Source organism: Amblyraja radiata, unplaced genomic scaffold (assembly GCF_010909765.2).
Source record: "Amblyraja radiata isolate CabotCenter1 unplaced genomic scaffold, sAmbRad1.1.pri scaffold_951_ctg1, whole genome shotgun sequence".
NCBI classification, from domain to species: domain Eukaryota; kingdom Metazoa; phylum Chordata; class Chondrichthyes; order Rajiformes; family Rajidae; genus Amblyraja; species Amblyraja radiata.
This window is the reverse complement of record NW_022630946.1, coordinates 1-19,310: the sequence shown is the minus strand read 5'-3', so window position 1 is coordinate 19,310 and position 19,310 is coordinate 1. Positions and strand designations below refer to the sequence as shown.

Genomic DNA, 19,310 nt, shown 5'->3' with positions numbered 1-19,310 from the left:
ATACTCAAATCCTTATGCTATGAATGCTAACATACCATTCGCTTTCTTCACTGCCTGATGCACCTGCATGCCTACTTTCACTGTACGCAATACTCCAGGTGTGGTCTCACCAAGACCCTGTACAACTGCAAGGGTGACGGGGAAATGTACAAACTCAGTACAGACTGCACCTGTGGTCGGGATTAACCTGGGTCTCCACGCTGCAAGCGCTGTGAGGCAGCAACTCTACCGCTGCGCCACCGTGCCGCCCAGCGATCCCCGCACATTAACACTGTCCAGCACAGACTCTCACGCCAGAGGAGACACTTACGTTTCATCTCAAACCTGGGCCCCACTTCTGACAGTTCGACGTTCTTGTGATCCACCTTCTTGTACACGTGATGCCTGGGAGGCAACAGAAAAGTCCCGTTAGAATCGCGAGAAAGCTCCAGGAATGAGACCGTAAGAGATGGGAGCAGAATTAGGCAATTCGGCCCATTAAGTCTATGCTACCATTCAATCATGGCTGATCCATCTCTCCCTCCTAACCCCATTCTCCTGCCCTCTCCCATTAACCCCTGACACCTGTACTAATCAAGAATTCTACCTGCATTTGCCTTAAATATATCCACTGACTTGGTCTCCACAGCCTTATGTGGCAAAGAATTCCACAGATTCACCACCCTCTAACGAAATAAATTCCTCCTTATCTCCTTCCTAAAAGAACGTCCTTTGATTCTGAAGATATAGAAACATAGTTGCTGAAACCCAGGCAACATTCTAGTAAATCTCCTCTGTACTCTCTCTATTTTGTTGACATCTTTCCTATAATTTGGCGACCAGAATTGTACACCATACTCCAGATTTGGCCTCGCCAATGCCTTGTACAATTTTAACATTACATCCCAACTTCTATACTCAATGCTCTGATTTATAAAGGCCAGCACACCAAAAGCTTTCTTGACCACCTGATCTACATGAGATTCCACCTTCAGGGAACTGTGCGCAGTTATTCCTCGATCCCTCTGTTCAACTGCATTCCTCAATTCGCTACCATTTACCATGTACTATCTTGTAGAAACATATAAAATTATTAAGGGATTGGACAGGCTAGATGCAGGACAAATGTTCCCCTTGTTGGGTGAGTCCAGAACCAGAGGTCACAGTTTAAGAATAAGGGGTAGGCCATTTAGGACTGAGATGAGAAAAAACTTTATCACCCAGAGAGTTGTGAATCTGTGGAGTTCTCTGCCACAGAAGGCAGTGGAGGCCAATTCACTGGATATTTTCAAGAGAGTTAATTTAGGATAGGGGGAGAAAGCAGCACTGATTTTGGATGATCATATTCTCACCTTCCATCCTACCAGCCGTCACATACGACAGATAATCCTCCGACATTTTTGCCACCTCCAACGGGATCCCACCACTGGCCACACCTTCCCATCTCCTCCCCTTTCGGCTTTCCGCAGAGACCGCTCCCTCCGTAACTCCCTGGTCAATTCATCCCTTCCCACCCAAACCACCCCCTCCACTGGTACTTTCCCTTGCAACCGCAGGAAATGCTACACTTGTCGCTTTACCTCCCCCCTCGACTCCATCCAAGGACCCAAGTAGTCTTTCCAGGTGAGGCAGAGGTTCACCTGCACCATCTCCAACCTCATCTATTGCATCCACTGCTCTAGGTGCCAATTGCTCTACATCGGTGAGATCAAGCACAGGCTTGGCGATCGCTTACCAAACTGATCTCCCGGTGGCTCAGCACTTCAACTCCCCCTCCCACTCCCCATCCGACCTCTCTGTCCTGGGTCTCATCCATGGCCAGAGTGAGGCCCACCGCAAATTGAAGGAGCAGCACCTCATATTTCGCTTGGGTAGTGTACACCCCAGCGGTATGAACATTGACTTCTCCAATTTCAGGTAGTCCCTGCTTTCTCCCTCCTTCCCCTCCCCTTCCCAGCTCTCCCACAGCCTACTGTCTCCGCCTCTTCCTTTCTTCTTCCTGCCCCTCCCCCACCACCACATCAGTCTGAAGAAGGATCCCGACCCGAAACGTCACCCATTCCTTCGCTCCATAGATAGTACCACACCCGCTGAGTTTGTCCAGCATTTTTGTCTACCTACGATCATATTAGAAACATAGAAAATAGGTGGAGTAGGCCATTCGGCCCTTCGAGCCTGCACCGCCATTCAATATGATCATGGCTGATCATCCAACTCAGTATCCTGTACCTGCCTTCTCTCCATACCCCCTGATCCCTTTAGCCACAAGGGCCACATCTAACTCCCTCTTAAATATAGCCAATGAACTGGCCTCAACTACCTTCTGTGGCAGAGAATTCCACAGATTCACCACTCTCTGTGTAAAAAATGTTTTTCTCATCTCGGTCCTAAAGGATTTCCCCTTTATCCTTAAACTGTGACCTCTTGTCCTGGACTTCCCCAACATCGGGAACAATCTTCCTGCATCTAGCCTGTCCAACCCCTTAAGAATTTTGTAAGTTTCTATAAGATCCCCCCTCAATCTTCTAAATTCTAGCAAGCACAAGCCAAGTCTATCGAATGGCGGTGCTGGCTTGAAAGGCCGAATGGCCTACTCCTGCAGCTATTTTCTATGTTTCTCTGTCATGGACTTCAGGGTGGATAAGCCTGCCTCTGCACTAACCTGAAGGAGATGTAGTCATCCTGGTTTGCGAACGTGATCACCCTTTTGCTGTCTTCTTTAGGGACGGGGAATAAGTACTTCAGGATGCTGGATACCTGTGGAACAAGGAGGCATAGATACGGTAGACAGTCAAAACCTTCCCCCCCCTCCAAGGATGGAGGAGGGACAGGAGGAGTGGTTGAAGAAGGGTCTCGACCCAACACGGCACCCATTCCTTCTCTCCAGAGATGCTGCCTGCCCCGCTGAGTTACACCAGCATTTTGTGTCTATCTTCAATGAGGTTCCATGTCCTCGACCATCTGCTTGCATCTTCCATTTTCACACCTCACCCAACAATGCATAGCAAAAGGATTTGAGTATAGGAGCAGGGAGGTTCTACTGCAGTTGTACAGGGTCTTGGTGAGACCACACCTGGAGTATTGCGTACAGTTTTGGTCTCCTAATCTGAGGAAAGACATTCTTGCCATAATAATAATAATGGATGGGATTTATATAGCGCCTTTCTAATACTCAAGGAGTACAGAGAAGGTTCACCAGACTGATTCCTTGCATGTCAGGACTTTCATATGAAGAAAGACTGGATAGACTCGGCTTGTACGCGTTAGAATTTAGAAGATTGAGGGGGGATCTTATAGAAACTTACAAAATTCTTAAGGGGTTGAACAGGCTAGATGCAGGAAAATTGTTCCCGATGTTGGGGAAGTCCAGGACAAGGGGTCACAGTTTAAGGAGAAAGGGGAAATCCTTTAGGACCGAGATGAGAAAAGCATTTTTCACACAGAGAGTGGTGAATCTGTGGAACTCTCTGCCACAGAAGGTAGATGAGGCCACAGTTCATTGGCTATATTTAAGAGGGAGTTAGATGTGGCCATTGTGGCTAAAGGGATCAGGGGGTATGGAGAGAAGGCAGGTACGGGATACTGAGTTGGATGATCAGCCATGATCATATTGAATGGCAGTGCAGGCTAGAAGGGCCGAAAGGCCTCTACTCCTGCACCTATTTTCTATGTTTCTATGTAACAATATCTCTAGGTTCCCTCCACCCTGACTCTCATTCTGAAGAAGGGTCTCGAGCTGAAACGTCACCCATTCCCTCTCTTCAGAGATGCTGCCTGTCCCGCTGAGCCACTCCCAGCATTTTGTGTCTATCCAGTTTGTTGTCTATTGCTGTGTCTAAAGCTGAGTTACTCCAACTGCTTGTGTCTATCTACAGTTTGACCCAGCATCTGCAGCTCCTTCCTACACATTTTGTCCGCTCCAATGCAAACTCTCCTCAAGGTATGTCTACTTTTGAAGAAGTTCTCCTCCTCTCCCCTGGCGAGATTTCTGCAACATCCTCTCATGCTGCTCCCCCTGTGTTGCATATCATTCATTCACTGTTCTTTATCTCGCTACATCATCCTCTCTATCTCTCGTTTCCCTTATCCCTAACTCGTCTGAAGAAGGGTCTCGACCCGAAATGTCACCCATTCCTTCTCTCCAGAGATGTTGCCTGTCCTGCTGAGTTACTCCAGCATTTTGTGTCCACCTTCGGTTTAAATCAGCATCTGCAGTTCCTTCCTGCACACAAGCTAAACCATAGAAACATAATAATGTAGAAAATAAGTGCAAGAGTAGGCCATTTGGCCCTTCGAGCCAGCACCACCATTCAATATGATCATATAGAAACATAGAAAATAGGTGCAGGAGGAGGCCATTCGGCCCTTCGAGCCAGCACCGCCATTCAATATGATCATATAGAAACATAGAAAATAGGTGCAGGAGGAGGCCATTCGGCCCTTCGAGCCAGCACTGCCATTCAATATGATCATATAGAAACATAGAAAATAGGTGCAGGAGGAGGCCATTCGACCCTTCGAGCCAGCACCGTGATCATAGCTGATCGTCCCCTATCATCAAACCCGTGCCTGCCTTCTCCCCATATCCCTTGACTCCACTAGCCCCTAGAGTTCTATCTAACTCTCTCTTAAATCCATCCAGTGACTTGGCCTCCACTGCCCTCTGTGGCAGGGAATTCCACAAATTCACAACTCTCTGGGTGAAAAAGTTTTTTTCTCACCTCACTCTTAAATGACCTCCCCTTTATTCTAAGACTGTGTGAGGCCCCTGGTTCTGGACTCACCCAACATTGGGAACATTTTTCCTGCATCTAGCTTGTCCAGTCCTTTTATAATTTCTTATATAAGATCATGATCATATAAGATTATATGTTTCTATATGATCATGGCTGATCATCCAGAATCAGTACCCTGCTCCTGCTTTCTTCCCATATCCTTTAATTCTGTAGCCCCAAGAGCTAAATCTAATTCTCTGTTGAGTTACATTTAGATGCATCGAGACCTGGGTGTCATGGTACACCAGTCATTGAAAGTAGGCAAGCAGGTGCAGCAGGCAGTGAAGAAAGCGAATGGTATGTTGGCATTCATAGCAAAAGGATTTGAGTATAGGAGCAGGGAGGTTCTACTGCAGTTGTACAGGGTCTTGGTGAGACCACACCTGGAGTATCGCGTACAGTTTTGGACTCCAAATCTGAGGAAAGACATTATTGCCATAGAGGGAGTACAGAGAAGGTTCACCAGACTGATTCCTGGGATGTCAGGACTTTCATATGAAGAAAGACTCGGCTTGTACTCGCTAGAATTTAGGAGATTGAGGGGGGTCTTATAGAAACTTACAACATTCTTAAGGGGTTGGACAGGCTAAATGCAGGAAGATTGTTCCCGATGTTGGGAAGTCCAGAACAAGGGGCCACACACAGTTTAAGGATAAGGGGGAAATCCTTTAGGACCGAGATGAGAAAAACATTTTTCACACAGAGAGTGGAATTCTCTGCCACAGAAGGTAGTTGAGGCCACAGTTCATTGGCTATATTTAAGAGGGAGTTAGGTGTGACCCTTGTGGCTAAAAGGATCAGGGGGTATGGAGAGAAGGCAGGTACAGGATACTGAGTTGGATGATCAGCCATGATCATATTGAATGGCGGTGCAGGCTCGAAGGGCCGAATGGCCTACTGCTGCACCTAATTGCTATGTTTCTATGAATACATCCAGTGAATTGGCCACCACTGCCTTCTGTGGCAGAGAATTACACAGATTCAGAACTCTCTGGGTGGAAACATTTTTCCTCATCTCAGTCCTAAATGGCCTACCCCTTATTCTTTAAACTGTGATCCCTGGTTCTGCACTCCTCAACACGGGGAACGTTTTTCCTGCATCTAGTCTATCTAATCCCTTAAAATTTATACATGTTTCTATAAGATAGGGCGGCATAGTGGCTGCATTACAGCGCCAGAGACCCGGGTTCGATCCTGACTACGGGTGCTGTCTGTACGGAGTTTGTACGTTCTCCCTGTGACCTGCGTGGGTTTTCTCCGAGATCTTCAGTTTCCTCCCACACTCCACAAAGACGCTCGGGTTTGTTGGTTAATTGGCTTGGTGTAGAAGCATAGACAATAGGTGCAGGAGTAGGCCATTCAGCCCTTCGAGCCTGCACCGCCATTCAATATGATCATGGCTGATCATCCAACTCAGTATCCCATCCCTGCCTTCTCTCCATACCCCCTGATCCCTTTAGCCACAAGGGCCACATCTAACTCCCTCTTAAATATAGCCAATGAACTGGCCTCAACTACCTTCTGTGGCAGAGAATTCCACAGATTCACCACTCTCTGTGTGTGAAAAAAAATGTTTTTCTCATCTTGGTCCTAAAAGACTTCCCTCTTATCTTTAAACTGTGTGACCCCTTGTTCTGGACTTCCCCAACATCGGGAACAATCTTCCTGCATCTAGCCTGTCCAACCCCTTAAGATTTTGGAAGTTTCTATAAGATCCCCCCTCAATCTTCTAAATTCTAGCGATTACAAGCCAAGTCTATCCAGTCTTTCTTCATATGAAAGTCCTGACATCCCAGGAATCAGTCTGGTGAACCTTCTCTGTACTCCCTCTATGGCAAGAATGTCTTTCCTCAGATTTGGAGACCAAAACTGTACACAATACTCCAGGTGTGGTCTCAACAAGACCCTGTACAACTGCAGTAGAACCTCCCTGCTCCTATACTCAAATCCTTTTGCTATGAATGCTAACATACCATTCGCTTTCTTCACTGCCTGCTGCACCTGCATGCCTACTTTCAATGTACCTCTGAAGAAGGGTTTCGGCCCGAAACGTCGCCTATTTCCTTCGCTCCATAGATGCTGCTGCACCCGCTGAGTTTCTCCAGCAATTTTGTGTACCTGCCTACTTTCAATTACTGGTGTACCATGACACCCAGGTCTCGTTGCATCTCCCCTTTTCCTAATCGGCCATCATTTAGATAATAGTCTACTTTCATGTTTTTGCCACCAAAGTGTATAACCTCACATTTATCCACATTATACTGCATCTGCCATGCATATGCCCACTCACCCAGCCTATCCAAGTCACCTTGCAGCCTCCTAGCATCCTCCTCACAGCTAACACTGCCCCCCAGCTTCGTGTCATCCGCAAACTTGGAGATGTTGCATTCAATTCCCTCGTCCAAATCATCAATATAAATTGTAATATATCCTGACTACGGGTGCTGTCTGTACGGAGTTTGTACTTTCTCCCTGTGACCTGCGTGGGTTTTCTCTGAGATCTTCGGTTTCCTCCCACACTCCACAAAGACGCTGGTGTTTGTAGGTTAATTGGCTTGGTATGAATGTAAATTGTGCCCAGTGTGTGTCGGATAGTGTTAGTGTACAGGGATCGCTGGTCGGCGCGGACTCGGTGGGCCGAGGGGCCTATTTCCGCGCTGTGTTTCTAAACTAAACTAAGATCCCGTCTCATCTGTCTAAATTGCAATGAATATAGACAGCCCAGTCTATAAGCCTGGGTAAGCCCAGTGGAACCCAGGGTCGCTGGCACTGGGATGCAGTGGCTCTAACGCCACTGTGTTCGCCCACCATGGTTTCCCCACCTACCCTCTGGCCCAGGCGCGAGGTGAGGTTGTGGAGGACGAGGTGAGGGTGGGCCTCCGACATGGTGCCAATGTGGGGAATGTCGTGTCGCATCACCACGTTCGACAGCGTGAAGTAGGCCGTCGGGCCGAAGGGCAGGTGGCACACGATGAGTCCGTCTGCTCGGGGAGAGGGAGGGAGAGAACGGGGAAAAGGAGAGGTGGGGGGGGGTGGGGGGGAGAGAAAGGGGACATGGAGAGAGAAGGAGAGAGAGAGTGAGTGAGGGAGAGAGATGGGAAGGAGAGATGGGGAGGAGAGATGGGGAGAGAGAAGGAGAGAGAGTGAGTGAGGGAGGAGAGATGGGGAGGAGAGATGGGGAGGAGAGATGGGGAGAGAGAGTGAGGGAGAGAGAGGGAGGGAGAGAGAGTGAGGGAGCGAGAGGGAGGGGTAGGGGGTGATGGAGAGGGAGAGAGGGAGGGGGAGGGGGAGAGAGAGGGGGAGAGAGGGAGGGGGAGAGAGGGAGGGGGAGAGAGGGAAGGGGAGAGAGAGAGAGTATAGCTTAGTTTTTAGTTTGCTTTAGAGATACAACGCGGACGCACCCCACTTAATCTCCCTCCTCCCCTCTGGCCTCTGTTGAAATCAGGAACAGCTTCTTCCCCTCACTTATCACGCAACAGTCATTGAGTTAAACAGCACGGAAACAGGCCCTTCGGCCCAACTTGCCCATGCTGGCCAAGAGGGTTCATCCATCCAGCCACTTATTTATCTTTCTCCCAGTAGCGGCCCGTTTCCTTCATCATCGATATTTTTTTTGCATATCTTTCATTCATTGTTCTATATCGCTCTGCATCACCGACTATATCTCTCCTTTCCCTTTCCCGCGACTCAGTCTGCAGAAGGGTCTCGACCCGAAACGTCACCCATTCCGTCTCTCCAGAGATGCTGCTTGTCCCGCTGAGTTACTCCAGCATTTTGTGTCTATCTTCGGTGTAAGGGATAGGAATAGAATTTGGCCATTCGGCCCATCAAGGGAGAGGGAGAGAGGGAGAGAGAGAGATAGAGAGAGAGTGGGGGAAGGGGGAGGGTAAGGGTAAGGCCCATTGATCCCTATGATGGCCGGACTGTCATATGAGGAAAGATTGAAAAGACTAGGCTTATATTCACTGGAGTTTAGAAGGATGAGGTGGGGGGGATCTTATAGAAACATATACAATTATAAAAGGACTGGTCAAGCTCGATGCAGGAAAAATGTTCCCAATGTTGGGCGAGTCCAGAACTAGGGGCCACACACAGTCATAGAATAAAGGGGAGGTCATTTAAGACTGAGGTGAGAAAAAAACTTTTTCTCCCAGAGAGTAGTGAATTTATGGAATTCCCTGCCACAGAGGGCAATGGAGGCCAAGTCACTGGATGGATTCAAGAGAGAGTTAGATCGAGCTCTAGGGGCTAGTGGAGTCAAGGGATATGGGGAGAAGGCAGGCACGGGTTATTGATAGGGGACGATCAGCCATGATCACAATGTATGGCGGTGCTGGTTCGAAGGGCCGAATGGCCACCTCATGCACCTATCTTCTATGTTAAGTCTACTCTGCCATTCAATCATGGCTGATCTATCTCTCCTTCCTATCCCCATTCACCTGCCTTCTCCCCATAACCTCTAAAACCCCTACTAATCAAGAATCTATCCATCCATCTCTGCCACAGAAATATCCACTGACTTGACTTTTAAAATAGGTGCAGGAGTAGGCCATTCGGCCCTTCAAGCCTGCAACGCCATTCAATATGGTCATGGCTGATCATCCAACTCAGTATCCTGTACCTGCTTTCTCTCCATAGCCCCTGATCCCTTTAGCCACAAGGGCCACGTCTAACTCCCTCTTAAATATAGCCAATTAACTGGCCTCAACTACCTTCTGTGGCAGAGAATTCCACAGATTCACCATTCTCTGTGTGAAAAATGTTTTTCCCATCTCGGTCCTAAAAGATTTCCCCTTTATCCTTAAACTGTGACCGCTTGTTCTGGACTTCCCCAACATCGGGAACAATCTTCCTGCATCTAGCCTGTCCAACCCCTTAAGAATTTTGTAAGTTTCTATAAGATCCCTCCTCAATCTTCTAAATTCTAGCGAGTACAAGCCGAGTCTATCCAGTCTTTCTTCATATGAAAGTCCTGACATCCCAGGAATCAGTCTGGTGAACCTTCTCTGTACTCCCTCTATGGCAAGAATGTCCTTCCTCAGGTCAGGAGACCAAAACTGTACGCAATACTCCAGGTGTGGTCTCACCAAGACCCTGTACAACTGCAGTAGAACCTCCCTGCTCCTACACTCAAATCCTTTTGCTATGAATGCTAACATACCATTCGCTTTCTTCACTGCCTGCTGCACCTGCATGCCTACTTTCAATGACTGGTATCATTGAAAGGTTGAACAAGTTAGGTCTTTATTCTTTAGAGCGCAGAAGGTTAAGAGGGGGACTTGATAGAGGTCTTTAAAATGATGAGAGGGATAGACAGAATTGTCGTGGATAAGCTTTTTCCATTGAGAGTAGGGAAGATTCAAACAAGAGGACATGATTTGAGAATTAAGGGATAAAAGTTTAGGGGCAACATGAGGGAGAACCTCTTTACTCAGAGAGTGGTAGCTGTGTGGAATGAGCTTCCAGTGTAAGGGGTGGAGGAAGGTTCGATTTTATCATTTAAAAATAAATTGAACAGGTATATGGACGGGAAAGGAATGCTGGGTTATGGTCTGAGTGCAGGTAGATGGGACTAGGTGAGAGTAAGTGTTCGGCACATAGAAAATAGGTGCAGGAGTAGGCCTTTCGGCCCTTCGAGCCTGCACCGCCATTCAATATGATCATGGCTGATCATCCAACTCAGTATCCCATCCCTGCCTTCTCTCCATACCTCCTGATCCCTTTAGCCACAAGGGCCACATTTAACTCCCTCTTAAATATAGCCAATGAACTGGCCTCAACTACCTTCTGTGGCAGAGAATTCCACAGATTCACCACTCTAGGCACAGACTAGAAGGGCCGAGATGGCCTGTTTCCGTCCTGTAATTGTTATATGTTATATGGAACAAGCTGCCAGAAGAGGTACACAAAAAAGCTGGAGAAACTCAGCGGGTGCAGCAGCATCTATGGAGCGAAGGAAAAAGGCAACGTTTCGGGCCGAAACCCTTCTTCAGACCAGAAGATGTAGTTGAGGCTGGGACTATCCAAAGGTTTAAGAAACAGTTAGACAGGTAAGTGGATAGAACAGGTTTGGAGGGATATGGACCGAGCGCGGGCAGGTGGGACTTGTGTAGCTGGGACATGTGGGCTGGTGTGGGCAAGTTGGGCCTGTTTCCACTCTTTAGCACTCTATGACTCTAGGTGCTGTTCTACGTTGGGCGAGTGTAGACGCTGGGAAGCGCTGCCTGACCTGCGACGCCGCGATGTTCGTGCACAATGAGCAGGTCCGTGACGCCGTTGGATTTGCACGCCATCACCAGCGCCTCAATGTCGTGCTTCCCCCGGTTCATGCGCTGGCTGTTCGGGAAAATCAGCTTCACCTCCTGCAACAGAACAAACGGCGAGGTCTCACAGAAACATCGAAAATAGGCCATAAGGGAGGCGGCTGCGGGCCGGCAGGCAGTTGCCGCGCGGAATTTTTGTACACGGTCATTTTTTCGGAGCCCCGCCCGCGCGATGTCGGGACCAGCCCCGCACAACTCCATACAGCTCCGGCGATCGAAGTGGGACCGGCCCCGCGAGGCCGTACGGCTCAAGCGACCACGTTAGGTCGCGCTTACCGCATGCAGTCGCATGCTCGTGGGATAGGCCCTTAACTCTCTTTTGAAAACATCCAGTGAATTGGCTTCCTCGGCCTTCTATGGCAGAGAATTTCCCAGATTCACAACTATCTGGGTGAAAACGTTTTTCTTCATCTCAGTCCTAAATGGCCTACGCCTTATTCTTAGATATAGATATTAGATATGCCATTTATTGTCACTATACATGTACAATGAGATTAAAAGCAGCTCGTACTCAGTGCATACATATAATTTAGTACAAAAAACAACAAACAGAAAACAAAACAAGGGGGGGGGGGGATAGGTGCACAATTCTGCGGCGCTATATACATATCTATAAAGGCAAAATGGTGAAGGATGAATAGGTAGTATTCTTAGACAGATTTTTAAAGTTATATTAAAATATTTAAAAATTATTTTAAAAAATATTAAAAATTACAATTACAATACATATTACAGTTCCTGATTTCAGTACGTGGATGGAGTAGATGGAAGTCCGGGTGTTGGGCTGTGAAGTCAGTGCATGTGTGAGTTAAGAGTAGTTATGACTTTCGGAAAACAACTGTTCCTGAGTCTATTTGTCCTAGTTTTGATGCACCTATAGCGCCTTCCAGAGGGCAGCAGGTCGAACAGTCCAAACGCAGGATGGGAGCTGTCCTTGATGATATTCTTTGCCCTGCTAAGGCAGCGGGAGGTGTAAATATCCATCAGGGAGGGGAGAGGGCAACCAATGATCTTCTGTGCTGTCCTAGTTACCCTCTGAAGCCTCTCCCTGTCTGCCATGGTGCAGCTGCCGTACCATGCTGTAATGCAGTATGTCAGCAGGCTCTCGATGGACGAGCGGTAGAAGGTCAGCAGCAGGTTAGACTCCAGGTTGTGCTTCCTGAGAACCCTCAGGAAGTGCAGCCGCTGCTGAGCCTTCTTGATGACCGCTGTCGTGTTGTCTGTCCAGGAGATGTCAGCAGAGATAAGGACGCCGAGAAACCGGAAGGTGTTGACCCTCTCCACACACTCGCCGTTGATATGTAGGGGGACTAAGTCGGTGCTGTGCCTCCTGAAGTCGACAATGAGCTCTTTTGTTTGCCTGGTGTTCAGAGCCAGATTGTTTTCTGAGCACCAGGTTGTCAACTGTGAGTCCTGGTTCTGAACTCCCCCAACATCGGGAACATTTTTCCTGCATCTAGCCTGTCAAATCCCTTAAGAATTTTATATGTTTCTATAAGATTCCCTCTCACCCTTCTCAATTCCAGTGAATACAAGCCCAGTATCTTACTGTCTCCGACTACATTTTATCTCTGTGCCGCCCACTCCCCTGACATCAGTCTGAAGAAGTGTCGCGACCCGAAATGTCATCCATTCAATAGACAATAGGTGCAGGAGTAGGCCATTCAGCCCTTTGAGCCAGCACCGCCATTCAATGTGATCATGGCTGATCATCCCCAATCAGTAACCCGTTCCTGCCTTCTCCCATAATCCCCTGTTCCCAATGTTGGGCGAGTCCAGAACCAGGGGCCACACACAGTCTTAGAATAAAGGGGAGGTCATTTAAGACTGAGGTGAGAAAAAACGTTTTCACCCAGAGTTGTGAATTTGTGGAATTCCCTGCCACAGAGGGCAGTGGAGGCCAAGTCACTGGATGGATTTAAGAGAGAGTTAGATAGAGCTCTAGGGGCTAGTGGAGTCAAGGGATATGGGGAGAAGGCAGGCACGGTTTTTGATAGGGGACGATCAGCCATGATCACAATGAATGGCGGTGCTGGCTCAAAGGGCCGAATGGCCTCCTCCTGCACCTATTTTCTATGTTTCTTTGTTTCTAACCTTGATTCTCATGTTGATAAAGAGCAAAAAAAGTTTCTAAAGATGATGGAAAGACTGGAGGAAAGACTAGGTGCTGAGATCTCACTTATACCTGCATTATGGAGGCAATTAAACATATCTTAGGAATTACAAACATCAGTGAAGCCATGTGTCCCAAACATTATGGTGCCGTTAAATGGGGGGACTATGTATAAACACAGCTGTAATTTCTACATGGTGAAACTAAAATGTATAAAAATATCCTTTATTAAAATCTGACAATGTGCACTTTAACCACATGTAATATTTTCTATTATAAATCTCATATTGTGGAGTACAGAGGCAAATAAATAAATGATGGGTCTTTCTCCCAAATGTTATGTTGGTGACGTTTCGGGTCACAACCCTTCTTCAGTCAACGGTAGTTCAAGGCGACCTGACGCTGGTGATAGGATGGTTCAGTTTCCTGATGATCGCTGTGAAGAAACTGTCCCTGACTCTGAAGGTTTGCATTTTTGCATAGAAACATAGAAAATAGGTGCAGGAGGAGGCCATTCGGCCCTTTGAGCCAGCACTGCCATTCATTGTGATCATGTTCCCTATCAATAAGCCTTCTCCCCATATCCCTTGACTCCACTAGCCCCTAGAGCTCTATCTAACTCTCTCTTAAATCCTTTTTTTAAATTTAAAATTTTTTTTTTTTAAATTAGAAGTACAGTAAATTACAATTATACACATCACATATATCTTAATACATTTGTTGTACCACTTCGTTTTTCGAGCTTTAAAAAAGATAGAAATAAAAGTAGTAAGGAAAGTGAGCAAGAATCGTGAAGGTGCAGGAAAGTGTTGGGAAAAGGAAGCCCCTTAGGGAAGAAATTAGAGAAGGAAGTAAAGAAAGGAAATAAGACCCTAGAAAGAAAAGAAAAAAAAGGAAAAACAATCGCTCTATTGTAACACAAAACTCCGCAAAAAAGGATATACCAACCGTATTTTTTTTTTTTTTTAATTTATTTTATACCCCCCGTTACCAGATCCTGGTACCATTTATATTTTAAATTACTATTGCACCTTATGCTTGTAATAGTTCCATAAATGCAGACCACGTCTTTTGGAAGTGGTCTGCTTTGCCTGCTAGGAGGAGTCTCATCTCTTCCAAGTGTAGTGTTTCGAACATGTTTGAAATCCACATTTTTATTGTTGGTATTGGAGCATTTTTCCAGAATTTGAGTATAAGCTTTTTTCCCCATTATTAGCCCGTAATTAAGTAAGTTCTTTTGAAACACGTTTAATTCGGGGTTATCTTCCGATATTCCAAAAATGATCCATTCTGCTTTTGGTACAAGTTTTATTTTAAATAATTTTGTGAAGATTTCAAATATTTTGTTCCAGAATTTTTAGATTTTTATACAGAAAGCAAAAGAGTGCGCTATGTTAGCTTCTTGTGACTGACATTTATCACAAATAGGTGAGACATTGGGGAAACGTTTATTTATTTTAGTTTTTGAATAATATAGTCTATGTAATGTTTTATATTGGATTAGAGTATGTCGTACGTTGATCGAGCATTTATGCACATATAGTAAGTGTTTATCCCAGCTCTCTTTTGAAATTTTTATAGCTAGTTCTTGTTCCCAGTCTCTTCTAATACCATAGGTTGTAGGTATTTCTATATTTAAAATAATGTTGTATAAGTATGATATTAGATTTGCTGATTCAGCCTTTGTCTTCATGGCTTCCTCCAATAAGTCTGGGGGCATGTTATGGTAGTCTTTTGTGTATTTTTTCAGATAGTCACGGATTTGAAGATATTTAAAATATTGATTATTTTTCAAATTATATTTCAGTTGTAATTGTTGAAATGATAATAATTTTCCTAATTCATACAAGTCTCCGAACGTTTTGATTCCCATTCTTTCCCATTGTGTAAATGATTTATCTATAATTGAAGGTTTAAACGACGGGTTATTAACTAAGAGCTCCGACCTCCAGCCCACGGCCAACTTTGACTGCCAGATAGAGTGGATGTGGAAAGGATGTTTCCACTGGTGGGAGAGTCTAGGACCAGGGATCACAGCCTCAGAATTAAAGGGTGCTCTTTTAGAAAGGAGATGAGGAGGAACTTATTTAGCCAGAGAGTAGTTAATCTGTGGAACTCATTCGCACAGAGGGCTGTGGAGGCCAAGTCAGTGGATATTTTTAAGGCAGAGATACATAAATTCTTGATTAGAACGGGTGTCAGGGGTTAGAAACATAGAAAATAGGTGCAGGAGGCCATTCGGCCCTTCGAGCCTGCACCGCCATTTATTGTGATCATGGCTGATCATCCCCTATCAATAATGAAGAAAAAATATATATTTTACTGAGTTGGATGATCAGCCATGATCATATTGAATGGCGGTGCAGGCTCGAAGGGCCGAATGGCCTACTCCTGCACCTATTTCCTATGTTTCTAATAACCCGTGCCTGCCTTCTCCCCATATCCCTTGACTCCACTCGCCCCTCGAGTTCTATCCAACTCTCTCTTAAATCCATCCAGTGACTTGGCCTCCACCACCCTCTGTGGCAGCGAATTCCACAAATTCACAACTCTCTGGGTGAAAAGGTTTTTCTCACCTCAGTCTTAAATGACCTCCCCTTTATTCTAAGACTGTGTGGCCCCTGGTTCTGGACTCGCCCAACATTGGGAATATTTGTCCTGCATCTAGCTTGTCCAGTCCTTTTATAATTTGATATGTTGTGCCAATGAAAGTCAAAGAAGCCATTTTGAGACTGAGAAACAAGAATAAAACTGTTAGAGAGACATCAGCCAAACCTTAGGCTTACCAAAATCAACTGCTTGGAACATCATTAAGAAGAAAGAGAGCACTGGTAAGCTTACTAATCGCAAAAGGACAGGCAGGCCAAGGAAGATCTCCACAGCTGATGACAGAAGAATTCTCGCTATAACAAAGAAAAATCGCCAAACGCCCGTCCGACAGATCAGAAACACTCCCCCCTCATCCTTCTAAACTCCAGTGAATACAAGCCTAGTCTTTTCAATCTTTCCTCATATGACAGTCCCGCCATCCCAGGGATCAATGTCGTGAACCTACGCTGCACTGCCTCAATCACAAGGATGTCCTTCCTCAAATTAGGAGACCAAAACTGTACACAATACTCCAGATGTGGTCTCACCTCTGTATAGCGTTCCTGTTGGGAGAGGGGAGTAGAGGGAGTGTCCAGGATGAGATTTGTCCTTGATTATGCTGGTGGCCTTGCCGAGGCAGGGTGAGGTATAGTCTATGGCTGCCAAGCTAGATTAATATGAGTACTTCTACTTTTACGCCATGGCTGTGTTTAGGAAAAATCATGTTATACATGTCAGCTGTGTAACTCAGTCGGTACAGCATCAGACTTTCAATCTGAGGGTACAGAGTTCAAGTCCTTGTTCAGGCATTCAGGCACTGATTTTCAATCACAAAGGGTAGCACAAACGTAATGGGTCGACTGGGCTCGGAATGGGTCGACTGGGCTCGGAATGGGTCGACTGGGCTCAGAATTGGTCGACTGGGCTCAGAATTGGTCGACTGGGCTCGGAATGGGTCGACTGGGCTTGGAATGGGTCGACTGGGCTTGGAATGGGTCGACTGGGCTCGGAATGGGTCGACTGGGCTCGGAATGGATCGACTGGGCTTGGAATGGGTCGACTGGGCTTGTACTCACTGGAATTTAGAAGGATGAGAGGGTATCTTACAGCAACATAAAATTCTTAAAGGAATGGACAGGCTAGATGCAGGAAAAATGTCCCCGATGTTGGGGGTGTCCAGAACCAGGGGTCACAATTCCCTTTCTCTATCCCTCCCCCACCCAAGTCGCACTAACTTCTCATTTTCATCCTTTATCTCTCCACATCTCCGTCTATATCTCTCGTTTCCCTTATCCCTAACCAGTCTGAAGAAGGGTCTCGACCCGAAACGTCACGCATTCCTTCTCTCCAGACACAAAACGCACCACAAACAGGCTGCAAACATTCATTAACACCTGCCTCAGGAGAATACTTAACATAGAAACATAGAAAATAGGTGCAGGAGAGGCCATTCGGCCCTTCGAGCCTGCACCGCCATTCAATATGATCATGGCTGATCATCCAACTCAGTATCCCGTACCTGCCTTCTCTCCATACCCCCTGATCCCTTTAGCCACAAGGGCCTCATCTAACTCGCTCTTAAATATAGCCAATGAACTGTGGCCTCAACTACCTTCTGTGGCAGAGAATTCCAGAGATTCACCACTCTCTGTGTAAAAAATGATTTTCTCATCTCGGTCCTAAAAGACTTCCCCCTTATCCTTAAACTGTGTGTGGCCCCTGGTTCTGGACTTCCCCAACATCGGGAACAATCTTCCTGCATCTAGCCTGTCCAACCCCTTAAGAATTTTGTAAGTTTCTATAAGATCCCCCCTCAATCTTCTAAATTCTAGCGAGTACAAGCCGAGTCTATCCAGTCTTTCTTCATATGAAAGTCCTGCCATCCCTGGAATCAGTCTGGTGAACCTTCTCTGCACTCCCTCTATGGCAAGAATGTCTCTCCTCAGATTAGGAGACCAAAACTGTACGCAATACTCCTCACCAAGACCCTGTACAACTGCAGTAGAACCTCCCTGCTCTTATACTCAAATCCTTTTGGTATGAATGCTAACATACCATTTGCTTTCTGGTTAACATCTGGCGGAGAGACAAAGTAAGCAATGTGAACCTGTGGAAAAGAACAAGCCAGGAGCCCATTGACGTACAAATTTGAAGGAGAAAATGGAGTTGGATCGGACACACCCTCAGGAAACCTGCCACAAACATCACCCAGCATGCCCTGAAATGGAACCCCCCAAGGAAAATGGAAAGGAGGTCACCCCAGGAACAGCTGGAGATGAGGTGTCCAGACAGAAATGTCTGAGAGAGGACTCAACTGGGGAGATCTTGAAAGAACTGCCAACAACCGAGTGAGGCGGTGGACATTTGTCAATAGACAATAGACAATATGTGCAGGAGTAGGTCATTTGGCCATTCAATGTGATCATGGCTGATCATCCCCAATCAGTACCCCGTTCCTGCCTTCTCCCCTGACTCCGCTATTTTTAAGAGCCCTATCTAGCTCTCTTGAAAGCATCCAGAGAACCCTCTGAGGCAGAGAATTCCACAGACTCACCACTCTCTGTGAGTAAAAGTTTCCTCATCTCCGTTCTAAATGGCTTACTCCTTATTCTTAAACTGTGGCCCCTGGTTCTGGACTCCCCCAACATCGGGAACATGTTTCCTGCCTCTAGCGTGTCCAAGCCCTTAACAACTTTATATGCCTCAATGAGATCCCCTCTCATCCTTCTAAACTTCAGAGTGTACATCCATTCTCTCAGCATATGGCAGTCCCGCCATCCCGGGAATTAACCTGGTGAACCTACGCTGCACTCCCTCAATAGCAAGAATGTCCTTCCTCAAATTATGGGACAAAAACTGCACACAATACTCCAGGTGTGGTCTCACTAGGGCCCTGTACAACTGCAGAAGGACCTCTTTGCTCCTATACTCAACTCCTCTTGTTATGAAGGCCAACAGGCCAAAACTGCACACAATACTCCAGGTGTGGTCTCACTAGGGCTCTGTACAACTGCAGAAGGACCTCTTTGCTCCTATACTCAACTCCTCTTGTTATGAAGGCCAACAGGCCAAAACTGCACACAATACTCCAGGTGTGGTCTCACTAGGGCTCTGTACTCCCTAGAGTGGCTTATGCTCCCTAGAGGAGCAAAGGGCTTAAGAAGAGGAAGAAGAAGAAGAGATGGGTGCCTGTCCCGGCTGATACTCCAGCATTTTGAGTCTACCTGTAAAAGAGTAACGATTGAACCTGGGTCTCTGGCATCGCAGTGCCAAGGGGGAAGGAAGCAAGCTCTGCACGGCAACCAATCTCTCACCTTGACGAACTGTTTGAGCTTGGAGCTGGGGTCCCTGGAGGAGGTGATCATGATCTTTGGATCTTCCACTCCTGCCCACTTGTATTCATCGTCCATCTGACTGAGGACCCCTGTAAAGAGAGCACTGCATGGATTAGAGGTTCCAGCTGGAGGGAGTACAGAGAATGTTCACCAGACTGATACCTGGGATGGTAGGACTTGTATCTCTTGTTTCCCT

General features: G+C 46.6%; 1 protein-coding gene across 2 annotated transcripts in view; it reads right to left on the bottom strand.

Annotated features, from left to right (window-relative positions):
- Positions 1-19,243, bottom strand: part of imp4 (IMP U3 small nucleolar ribonucleoprotein 4) — a 36,847-nt gene extending 17,604 nt beyond the window's left edge. For both annotated transcript variants that reach the window (XR_004411162.1, XM_033017142.1), the window contains exons 1-5: positions 19,094-19,243; positions 10,984-11,116; positions 7,581-7,735; positions 2,642-2,736; positions 311-384 (exon numbers count right to left, since the gene is read on the bottom strand). Coding sequence is in view for 1 of the 2 variants with exons in the window: in XM_033017142.1 (XP_032873033.1) it covers positions 311-384; positions 2,642-2,736; positions 7,581-7,735; positions 10,984-11,116; positions 19,094-19,189 (553 nt within the window). In the remaining variant the exon portion in view is untranslated. The remainder of the gene's footprint in view (positions 1-310; positions 385-2,641; positions 2,737-7,580; positions 7,736-10,983; positions 11,117-19,093) is intronic.
- Between the last annotated feature and the right edge of the window lie 67 nt (positions 19,244-19,310).